The 11,156-nt window shown below is 34.5% G+C and overlaps 3 protein-coding genes across 4 annotated transcripts; 1 reads left to right on the top strand and 2 right to left on the bottom strand.

Annotated features, from left to right (window-relative positions):
* Positions 1 to 24: 24 nt before the first annotated feature.
* LOC105963600 (uncharacterized) lies at positions 25 to 517 on the bottom strand. Its single transcript, XM_012988019.2, has one exon. It carries the CDS (start codon positions 445 to 447, stop codon positions 100 to 102), a length of 348 nt encoding a protein of 115 aa, XP_012843473.2. The 5' UTR covers positions 448 to 517; the 3' UTR covers positions 25 to 99.
* Positions 518 to 3,062: 2,545 nt separating this feature from the next.
* LOC105963552 (LRR receptor-like serine/threonine-protein kinase ER1) lies at positions 3,063 to 9,283 on the top strand. Of its 2 annotated transcripts, XM_088818199.1 has the most exons (26): positions 3,063 to 3,697; positions 3,987 to 4,125; positions 4,214 to 4,285; positions 4,376 to 4,447; positions 4,515 to 4,586; positions 4,677 to 4,748; positions 4,840 to 4,911; positions 4,999 to 5,070; positions 5,185 to 5,256; positions 5,341 to 5,409; positions 5,501 to 5,572; positions 5,719 to 5,790; positions 5,883 to 5,954; positions 6,068 to 6,139; positions 6,218 to 6,289; positions 6,384 to 6,455; positions 6,551 to 6,622; positions 6,717 to 6,788; positions 6,871 to 6,942; positions 7,033 to 7,104; positions 7,265 to 7,333; positions 7,416 to 7,561; positions 7,655 to 7,783; positions 7,859 to 8,203; positions 8,300 to 8,670; positions 8,754 to 9,283. In XM_088818199.1, exons 1-26 carry the CDS (start codon positions 3,610 to 3,612, stop codon positions 9,129 to 9,131), a joined length of 2,958 nt encoding a protein of 985 aa, XP_088674325.1. In that variant the 5' UTR covers positions 3,063 to 3,609; the 3' UTR covers positions 9,132 to 9,283. The 2 variants fall into 2 exon arrangements, with proteins under 2 accessions (XP_088674325.1, XP_088674324.1); XM_088818198.1 differs by having other exon boundaries at positions 3,106 to 3,697; positions 7,655 to 8,203.
* A 17-nt stretch (positions 9,284 to 9,300) lies between these two features.
* Positions 9,301 to 10,725, bottom strand: LOC105963551 (hypothetical protein). Its single transcript, XM_012987958.2, has 2 exons — positions 10,141 to 10,725; positions 9,301 to 9,749 (listed from the first exon to the last, which is right to left on the bottom strand). The coding sequence occupies exons 1-2, from the start codon at positions 10,395 to 10,397 to the stop codon at positions 9,341 to 9,343; spliced, it is 666 nt and encodes a 221-aa protein (XP_012843412.2). The 5' UTR covers positions 10,398 to 10,725; the 3' UTR covers positions 9,301 to 9,340.
* Between the last annotated feature and the right edge of the window lie 431 nt (positions 10,726 to 11,156).

An 11,156-nucleotide genomic window follows, 5' to 3' on the forward strand; every position in this document is an offset into this window, starting at 1 on the left:
AATAAATGTTGGGAAAAAAGAAGATCGAATAACACGTAAAATGTACAAAAGCGAACACATTGAAAATCAAAACGCATAAAATATAACACCTGTTGATCCCTAATCGATGGTAAAGCCTTTACACTTCAAAACCAAAGCAAGAACAATTAGAACAATAACAATACCCGTCGAAGAACCACCGACTCGATGAATCCAGTAAGGGTCGAGAGTAAACCCCCGCTCTAAATAACCCGAAACTGCAATGCTTATTATCAAAACCAGCAGAAAAAACGGCAGATACGATGAAAAGTCGGTTATGCCCTCTTCATCGACTTCTTCTTCCTCAGCTAACAATCTCCGATCAATGTACAGTGGAGAAACTATGGCAAGAATTGCTAATCCTATGGCTAAAAGCCGCTGATCGTGATATGAAAACCTCCGGCTTCTGAGTATTGCTCGTTGCTCCATATCGAATTTAATTATTTTTCATTAAAAAAAAATGTTGTGATTGCAATATTAGGAGCTCACAGATTGTGGAATAAGAATAAATCTATGTAAAAGAGAAGCAACTAACTAACTAGTGATGCAGATATGTTGGAATCTGATTCTTGCAGCACTGAGTTTTAATTCTAAGGTTAATTACCAATGCTAATTTGTTGTGTCAAATCGACAAAATCAGAAAAAAATAGTCGAGAATTTCAACCAACTCTTATATTTAAAGAATTTGATCTTTTTCGTATCTTAAAACCGAAACGATGACTTGCATCCAACAATTTAGCTAATTTATTTAAACAAACGTTACATATAGAGATTGCGGTTAAATAGATGCATAAGTTCGACAATTCAACTTTATATTCGTACTTATTTTTCTAATATTTATTGTGACAGCGAAAACTCATTTTCTAGAATGAACGACGAAAAATCGTACCCGAGATTAATTAATTAATTGCGAAAAGATTAAACACTTAAATGATGTGATTACACATATATGTATACAAAAAATATGGAGGCATTAAATGGACACGTGATGCTGTTGGAGGAATTTCCATGTAAAAATGTTATGCATGTGATGATTGGCCCACCGTATCCCCCTGGACCCCCACCGTTTCTAAACATTCCCCTCGTTTTCAGATAATTATATATTAATTATTAATTTAAGACAACATAAAATAAAACCCACATTTTGCAATATATTAATTAAACCATATTAAGAAATGTTTAGTTTATGGATATTTTCAGCACGTGGTGGTCCACTCCTTGCCAGCCAGCCCACTGGGCTTATTTAGGCCCAATACGACGACAAATTAATTAATTATTTATTTATTTATTATTATTATTATAACCAACGTTGAAATATGGCTTTAAAGTCAGCTAAAAAGTGTAAAGTAATTGGAACCTGAATTTTTATTTTTGTAAATGACAAATATGCACTAATAATTATTATTTAGGGTCAACAATAATAAATAAATAAATAAATAATAAAAAATAAAGAAAATATCGGTGTTTGAGTTTTGAGAGGCATTCTATAAACAAGGGAACATGGATGAAATTGACGTTCGATTTGACGTTTCAAATGTTAGGACTTATGTATGTAGGTCTCACTAAAATACTATTTTTTTTGTTTTTTTAATTTTTCTCTTTGATCAAAATAATGTCTTAATAAATAATAATAATAATAATAAAATAAGAATAATGCTAGCAAAAAGAAGCCCCTATTTGACGCCGTTAAGTGGTCCGTCAAATGGGGTGTTAAAAATGTCAGGCTTTCAGAGAGAGTGGGCCCCACAATAGTTTCATCATTGTTTAATGTCAGAATGAGGATGTGAATGAATGGGACCAGGTGGCCTTCCCGAGGCAAGTTAAAGTAGCAAAGAGCATAAGTTTAGGGGTGGGGATGCAATTTTATACTTTTTACGGGACCTTATCCTTTAATGTTTATTGTTTAGCATTATGTTGGAATCTTTATAATCATAGTTAAGTTAAATAACACATACCACCCCCGTAGTTTGAACTTTTTGTATACAACCCCTCGTATTTTCAATATATGCATATGAATTATAACTACCCTGTAGTTTGAAGTTTGAAGTTTGAACTTTGTTCCCGTCACCCCCTTGTACTTTTTAATATAAGCAGATAACCCCATATGATATTCCATTAGGAAGATGAAGTTTTTGAAAGTATGAGGGGTTTATGTGCAATTTTTATTCAAACTACAAGGGGTTGAGTGCTATTTATCCAAAAAAATTGAAAAAAATTAGAAAATTTGAACATTGTGCATTAAAAATATCATCCTAATTACAATTCAACCACATTTTATCAAAAAAAAAACCACATTTTTTTTTTTGCGTGTGTTCTTAGCTAGCTACCAATTAAAATTATTGAATAATTAATTTTCCAGGTGAAGGGAAAACTGCAGTTAAAAAAGGGGTTTAATCAGAATATCCTAAGTTAATGAATATGCCCATCAGTTCATAAGGGGCACCCCCCAGTTGATCTCAAAGACTGTAGAAAGAAAAAAATAATTAAAGATTCAATTTTTATTTGGTTATGGGGGTAAAGATTGAATTTTTACCCACCCAGTATTTGTGGGAAATGGACAAGAGTAAAAAATAAAATAAACAATTAATAATTAAAGAAGATGCAGTTTCTCTCATAGCTAGTTGTGCAGTGATGTGAACTTTACATGGATATAGATAATTGGTTGAAAGAGAAGATAAAGTGTTAATTGTCAACTGAAGAAATAAAATTGAGATGAATAGTGTTGGCTTCGTCTCTACTCTCCCTGCATTGATAGCGACTTTTTTTTTTATACATCCCCAGAAAACTTTAAACCAAGATTTATATGCAATTTTTTATTTATTGCACTTAGATCCTTTTAGAGGCACCATTTCTGAATTAAATTTACATATAGATACCTATATTTTTGTTTGTACATGTGTAGCTTTGTACTTGTTAAGGTGAGAAATTAAAGCTTAGTGACACTCAAGAAGGATTTAATTTGTGTAAACTGTTGAGAGTTTGCTTTAAATATATATATATTTGTATGTATATATATATATATATATATATATATATATATATATATATATATATATATATATATATATATATATAGAGAGAGAGAGAGAGAGAGAGGGTGTTGTAGTAGTGATGAGAGAGAAAAGAAAACTGTCAAGTGAGAGCTGTAATTGTATCAGAACCTTGGCAGGTGGTCTTTTAACTTTTTTCCCTCTTCAAAATAACTCTCCATTCTCTTTCTTTCTCTCTCTACATTTACTTGCATGCAGTGTTCTCACTATTTTCTCTCTCTCTCTCTCTCTATCTCTCTCTCTGCAGGGCTCTTTGGCAGAACGATGCGATTGAACACATCAAAGCCAGAGCCTGCTCTTCTCCTCCTTTGCACATTTTTCCATAGTCTTTAATACTTTGTAATTACATTCCTCTTCTTCTTCTACTACCTTAATCTCTGTCGGTGAAAAATGAAAAATCCCATCTTTCATTTACAACCTTCTCTTGTCAAAATGTACTTCCAATTTGTCTTCCTAGGAAGAGTGTTTCTGTAATAAAAATTCGTTCTTTATCCTTTACTGTGTTGAAATATACTGTAAGCCTGTTTGTGAGAAGTGGGCTATGGCTGATTCTTGGAAAAGATTCGTTCTTGTTGGATTTCTGGTGGGTTTGAGCTTTTTTTCCGGTGATTGTGACGGTGGCGGCGACGGTGAGTTTGGTGGTTTTTTTTGGTTTTGAACTTGTGTCATCAATCTTGGCTTATTAAGAAGCATGGGTCTTTTTTGATTGTTTTTTACTATTTTATAATCATTAAATTACTGTAATAACTTTTCAACAGAAGCTTCACTATGTTTGTCCTTATTGCATAATCATGTCATTGTCTCCACTTAACCCTACTTATTATAATGCCTTAACCTCATCATTTATGTTTAAGCACTGTGATAAATATATCCCCCCCTCTCTCTCTCTCTCTAACTCTCTCTCTCTCTCTAAAAAAGGGGGTACTTTGGTGGAGGTGAAGAAATCATTTAGAGATGTGGACAATGTGCTGTATGACTGGACTGAATCTCCATCTTCAGACTATTGTGTATGGAGAGGAATCTTGTGTGATAACGTCACCTTCAATGTGGTTGCACTGTAAATAAATTCTCGTCTTTCTGATGTTTTTAGTTAATGATTTGTTATTACATTAATTACTTGTTATACTTATGTACCCATGTTGCAGTAATCTTTCAGGTTTGAATCTTGATGGGGAAATTTCACCTGCTATTGGACAGCTTAAAGGCCTTGTCTCAATGTAAAATTGTCATTCACTCCCGGATTCTTGTTTTTTTTTTTTTTTTGAAGTTTTCTTGCATAACTAATTTCAATTTATCTTTTGAATTAGTGATTTACGGGGAAATCGGCTCTCCGGACAGATCCCGGATGAAATCGGGGACTGTTCAAATTTGGAAAGCTTGTAAGTTAATGAATTTTGAAGTAATTAAGATTATTTGAGATAATTCTGATTTGCTGTAAAATATTAGGGATTTGTCATTCAATGAGCTATATGGGGATATTCCCTTTTCGATTTCAAAGCTGAAGCAGCTTGAAAATTTGTAAGTAAAAGAAAAAATCAGCTCATTTATTTCTTTGGTTCGATTTAATTCGGAATCATTTCATACTTATATATTTACTCTTCTTTACAGGATTTTGAAAAATAATCAGTTAATCGGTCCAATCCCTTCGACACTATCTCAAATCCCAAACCTGAAAATTCTGTGAGTACTATGTTTCTTTCGTGTTTGATTCGACTACGATGAAATAACCGTTTACGAAAGAACTGAAATCTTAAACTTTCTGTTGCTATAGGGACTTGGCTCAGAACAAGCTTAGTGGAGAAATACCAAGACTGTTGTATTGGAATGAAGTCTTGCAATATTTGTGAGTTAATTAAGATTATTTTCTTTAGTCGATTAATTGTCTGCTTAAGTGCGATTGTACTAGTTATTTGGTTTTTTGGTGTCTTAGGGGTTTGAGAGGTAATAATCTACAAGGTTCACTCTCTGCCGACATGTGTCAGCTAACAGGATTGTGGTATTTGTAAGTTTTAAACTTAATCGTCATTCTAATTGCATGCGCAACGCTCGTTTTTTTTTTTTTTTTTAATGCATTGGAAGAATTTGCTGAATGTAATGTTATCTTTATATGTATCAGTGATGTAAGAAATAATAGCTTGACTGGTTCGATTCCCGATAGTATTGGCAACTGTACTGCCTTCCAGGTTCTGTATGTATCTTAGTGACGGACAAATTTCGAATTATGACGATTTTTCGACTTGTTTTAAGTTAATGATTTTTGGTGGAATGTTAGGGATTTGTCGTACAATAATTTGACGGGTGAGATTCCGTTCAATATCGGGTTTCTCCAAGTTGCTACCTTGTAAGTGTTTCTTCGATATGTTTTCTCAATTTTTGTCTTGGTTAGTGGTGCATTTCGTAAATGGTGCTAAATAAATCTCTGTGAAATTTAGGTCCCTCCAAAATAACCGATTTTCTGGGCAAATACCATCGGTTATCGGGCTGATGCAAGCACTTGCAGTGTTGTAAGTACTCTTTCGATTTCTGTTACACACACACACACACACACACACACACACACACACACACACACACACACACACACACATATATATATATATATACACACACAAGATTGATGTACTAAATAAAAGTTTTTATTGTTTTGTAGAGATCTAAGTTATAACATGTTGAGTGGAACAATCCCACCGATTCTTGGTAACTTAACATACACTGAGAAACTGTAAGTAAATGCCGTCGTTTTTTTTACATACGAATTAGCCACTGTTTTTCCTTACAATTTATTTATTTATTTGTTTTTTTTTTCCGTTGCAGTTATCTTCATGGTAATAGGCTAAGTGGCTCGATTCCTCCTGAGCTTGGAAACATGACAAAGCTCCACTATCTGTATAATTCTTAAACCACAATTTTCACACTTTCCTTTTATTTCGAAAAAACGAGCCAAATTTTCTCTGTAACTGCCTAACATGGAAACTTATGTATATATTTCTTGTGTATAGGGAACTGAACGATAATCTACTGACTGGGCGTATTCCGCCGGAGCTTGGGAAACTGACCGATTTATTCGACCTGTATGTTTTGACATCACAAAATATATTTATATTTATATTTATGTATCTGAAAAATCGAGTTATTTTTCTGCAATGCAGAAACGTGGCAAACAACCACTTAGAGGGGCCTATACCAGATAATCTTAGCTCTTGTACAAATCTTAATAGCCTGTGAGAATCTTCTTTTTTAATCTATATTTTTCATACTAATTAAATTATATAATTTCATTCGCTCGATCTTCGAATTAAATTCATTGACATGCAGAAATGTGCATGGAAACAAATTGAGCGGAACTGTTCCCCCGACATTTGAAAAACTCGAGAGCATGACTTATCTGTAAGTTCCTCACTGTTTTCTTTATAATAAAAAAAGTTTATGCTTCATATTTTTTCTCTAATTATACGTTTTACTCTCTAAATTAAACAATGTAGGAACCTATCTGCCAACAGTATAAGTGGTCCGATTCCAATTGAGCTATCTCGAATCGGTAATTTAGACACGTTGTAAGTACTTGCCTTTTTCTTGTAATGGACCTATTGTAATATTTTTTTCCTTTTTTAGAAACTGTAGTGATACGATGTTGTTTGGTTTGAACAGAGACCTTTCGAATAATAGGATAAGTGGTTACATGCCATCCTCTCTCGGTGACTTGGAACATCTCCTCAAACTGTGAGTTCGTTTTCTTACTTTTATCTTCTTGTATATAAGATTTTTATTTTTATTTTAATCCCACCTCTGGTTTTTTCGACAGTAATTTAAGCAACAATGAGTTGACCGGGGTCATACCTGCCGAGTTTGGCAACTTGAGAAGTGTTATGGAGATGTAAGGACATAAGCTACCGTTTTTTTGTTTTTAAAGAATCTTTTTTGTTGATCGAGTTTCAGTTTGTTGAACTGTGTTTCTTTCTTATAGAGATCTTTCAAGTAATCACCTATCAGGCTCGATTCCTCCGGCTCTTGGTCAGCTTCAAAATGTCTTCTTGCTGTAAGAAATCTCTCTCTCTCTCTCTCTCTCTCTCTCTCTCTCTCTCTCTCTCTCTCTCTCTCTCTCTCTCACACACACACACACACACACGCACACACACACACACGAAAGAAATTTTATTATTGATAAGTTGATAAACGTTTGTGCAAAATAATGACAGTAAGCTGGAAAACAACAACATATCTGGTGATGTAATGTCCCTTGCAAATTGCATGAGTCTTACAGTGCTGTAAGTTCACTGACAAAACGACTATGTTCAACTGCATGTGTATTTGCTTTGTGTTATTCTAATACAATTGCGTTTATTACAGGAACGTATCATACAACAATCTTGTCGGATATATTCCCACAGGAAATAATTTCTCAAGGTTTTCACCCGATAGTTTCTTAGGCAATCCTAATCTCTGCGGCTATTGGCTCAGCTCTTCTTGCCACACACCTCATACAGCCGAACGAGGTAAATACTCGCTCGTATGACATTTGATCAGATTTTTTTTTTTTTTTTAAATCTTATTTTTGCCTTCTAATTTTTCATTTTACGAGTTTGCAGTTTCGATATCGAAAGCAGCTATACTCGGAATAGCTGTGGGAGCGCTGGTTATTCTTCTATTAATCTTAATCGCAGTCTGTCGGCCCCACAATCCCAAATCGGTTATAGACGGCTCGCTCGATAAACCAGGTTTGTTTATCATCATCTCCATAAATGGAAACAAAAAATGTTCAATATATAATTTAATTTATTTTTTTCGAGCAGTGAAATACTCGTCTCCGAAACTCGTAATACTCCACATGAACATGGCACTCCATGTATACGAAGACATTATGAGAATGACCGAAAATCTGAGCGAGAAATATATAATCGGATATGGAGCGTCGAGCACAGTTTACAAATGTGTCTTAAAAAATTGCCGGCCAGTTGCAGTCAAGAAACTCTACTGTCACCCACACTGTCTGAAAGAATTCGAAACTGAGCTGGAAACAGTTGGCAGCATTAAACACCGTAATCTCGTTAGTCTCCAAGGCTTCTCTCTTTCTCCCTCGGGGAATCTTCTTTTTTACGATTACATGGAAAACGGCAGCTTGTGGGACCTACTTCACGGTATGTAATTCCCATTTCTTCATTTTCATCATATGTTTTGAATTGTAAGTCTTTATCTAATAATGTCATATATATATATATATATTTTAATTACAGGAGCTACTAAAAAGAAGAAACTCGACTGGGAAACTCGTCTGCGAATAGCACTCGGTGCTGCACAAGGGCTCGAATATCTGCACCACGACTGTAACCCTCGGATAATCCATCGGGACATAAAATCGTCAAATATTTTATTGGACAAAGATTACGAGGCGCACCTTGCTGATTTTGGCATTGCGAAAAGCTTGTGTGTGTCCAAAACGCACACTTCCACTTTTCTAATGGGTACGATCGGTTACATCGATCCAGAATATGCACGCACGTCTCGACTAACGGAGAAATCCGATGTCTATAGTTACGGGATTGTTCTATTGGAGCTCCTTACGGGATTTAAAGCCGTTGATAATGACTCCAATCTCCTTCATCTTGTCAGTTTCTTTTTTCTTCTAGATCTTCTTATTATTATTATTACAGCCCTTTGAGGGTACTTATGATGTTTTTTCTTTTCCAGATATTGACAAAGACAGCGAATAACTCGGTAATGGATACAGTTGCAAGAGAGATTTCGGAGACATGTAAAGATCTTGGAGAAGTGAAGAAGGTTTTCCAGCTGGCGCTATTGTGCACAAAGAGACTGCCTTTGGATAGGCCGAGCATGCATGAAGTCGTTAGGGTTTTGAAGACGATGGTGGTGAATCTCCCGGAAGGTAAATCGTTCGGACAGAATATTCAGTCGGGCCCACTTCTCCCGTCGGCAAAGATTCAGTGCTACATGGACGAGTATGCTAATTTGAAAACTCCTCATTTGGTGAACTGCTCGTCGATGAGTACATCAGATGCGCAGCTTTTTCTCAAATTCGGAGAAGTGATTTCTCAGAATAGTGTTTAAAAAACTCGAAAATTGGAATCAAGAATATATATTATTGTGCTGTGTAAATAAAGTTGAACACCGTAGTAATGCGCTTATCTTGAACCGTATCTTTAGACATGTCTGAATTTCTCAAAGTAAGTTATAACATATTTCGTATTATTTTAGCTTAATCGTGAAAAACGATAAATTGAAATATAGAAACTTGAACGATTTATTAATTAAAATAATCAGCATGGTTTTGTTTCGTCTAATTGATCAGAAACAGTACAGATTTTTGTATCAACAGAAACACATTTATGCAAATCAGCTAAAGAAAATGACCGCCATGCCGAAAAAGAATTCTTCGGTTCTTCGTCTTTTTCGGAGTTCATGGCTACAGCCACAGCCAAATTCAATGTCCGATTTGGGGTCGTCACTTTCTTGAATGTGCCACCACCGTTGCTTCTCAGACAAGAAACTTTGTTCTTGTGCAATGTTAGGTTATAAGCTAGTAGGTTTCTTCGTCTTCTTATGTACGGATTCTCTGGTTTTGCGAGGTGTTTGATTGAGGATGATAACGGAGATGAAGAAGAAGAAGCTTCTGCTAAAGTAGTGAAGGACTTCGATTTTCCATTGTAGAATCTCGAGATTCCTTTCCTGCATTTGCCATTGTTAGAACTCGTGTTCGTCTCAAAACGTGATTTGACAGCTACTTAGAAAGTTACTACTTCGAAAAACGAAATCTAAACAATCGTCCCCGAAAATGTCTACTAAATAAATATGAATCATTCTTCTTCTGCGAATACGGACAAAGAATACTAAAATAAATCGACTAAAAAATGAAATCGAAATGATCGCACCCGAAAATGGATCAAAACAAATCATTTTTTTGGGGTGAATTAAATAAAACATCATTGTATCTATCTATGAATTACAACAAGATTCATATTGGTTTGGTTAGATCTAATTACACCAAGCATGCAATTTCAGCTAAATCCCAAATAAACACAGTCATATATATATATAAAGAATCAATCAACAAACAAACCTTGTGGGCAAAACTTGCTCTAAAGCTTCAATAGCATCATTAAAAGGGCTCTGAACCTCTTCAAAATCCTCTGTTTTCTCCATTGAATTCTGAGAAAGATCACTGTTTTCCCCAATTGAAGACGACGATTCATCCGAATTGCATGAATTATTTTTCACAAACCCTAATTTCCCCTTCTTCTCATCATCATCTTCAAACACAACCCTTTCATCTCCTCTGCAAATCCCACCACCCATTTTCATCACTCTCGTCGGCATTTTCCCTCCCTTTAATTAAACCCAAAAAAGAAAAGAACAAATCTTTTTAAAGTAACAGCAACATGGGCTCAACCAATCATAAAGAAAATCGAATTTCAAGAAAAGGGTTCCTGCTGAAAATGGAGATTATGATCTACAGCAGTTTCTTTGCAGGAAGGATCAAATCACTATGGCAGCAGGGAACTGTTTGTAATAAGAAATACTATTTGTTTGTTTTATGTTTGGATAGTAATAACGACAAAAAGATATGGGCACAAGTATTTAAGGATTTGAATTGTGGATTGGGATTGGATATACACAATTTAATAAAATTTGAGATAAAGGGGTTAGGTCTTATCCTAAAATCTCTCATATATTCTTGTAAGAGAAGTTAAATGTAAATTTTAATGAAAATATAAAATAAAATTTAAATACGTAAGTAGAAGTAATGTTTTGATTTGATGCACGTTTCATCATTGTTATCCATTTCTACTTGCCGGGTATTACGGTAATCGTGCTTCCTTTATTTGTTTCTTTTATTTTTTTCCACATATAAACCAATCCACACGTTGACTAATTCATTTGAACTCCTCCTACAAATTAACTTCTATCAATGGGTACAAAACCTAATTTAAATCGGAGAAGTCCAATGGGGTATTTACTATTTATGACTTATGTGTAATTAATTACAAGTCCATCAACTTTTCACTTAAATACTCATTATCTTTACCACCATTAGACTAGATATCTTATATGTATAAGTTATATATATAATATTAG

Source organism: Erythranthe guttata, chromosome 5 (genome assembly GCF_056151865.1).
Source record: "Erythranthe guttata isolate IM_541 chromosome 5, IM_541, whole genome shotgun sequence".
NCBI classification, from domain to species: domain Eukaryota; kingdom Viridiplantae; phylum Streptophyta; class Magnoliopsida; order Lamiales; family Phrymaceae; genus Erythranthe; species Erythranthe guttata.

Coding starts and splice junctions, on each gene's coding strand:
- LOC105963551 (XM_012987958.2), bottom strand. CDS start 10,397: ATGCCGACGAGAGTGATGAAAATGGGTGGTGGGATTTGCAGAGGAGAT. Junction 9,750..10,140: donor GAGCAAGTTTTGCCCACAAG/GTTTGTTTGTTG, acceptor TGGCAAATGCAG/GAAAGGAATCTCGAGATTCT.
- LOC105963552 (XM_088818198.1), top strand. CDS start 3,610: ATGGCTGATTCTTGGAAAAGATTCGTTCTTGTTGGATTTCTGGTGGGT. Junction 4,749..4,839: donor ATCCCAAACCTGAAAATTCT/GTGAGTACTATG, acceptor CTGTTGCTATAG/GGACTTGGCTCAGAACAAGC. Junction 5,955..6,067: donor ATGACAAAGCTCCACTATCT/GTATAATTCTTA, acceptor TCTTGTGTATAG/GGAACTGAACGATAATCTAC.
- LOC105963600 (XM_012988019.2), bottom strand. CDS start 447: ATGGAGCAACGAGCAATACTCAGAAGCCGGAGGTTTTCATATCACGAT.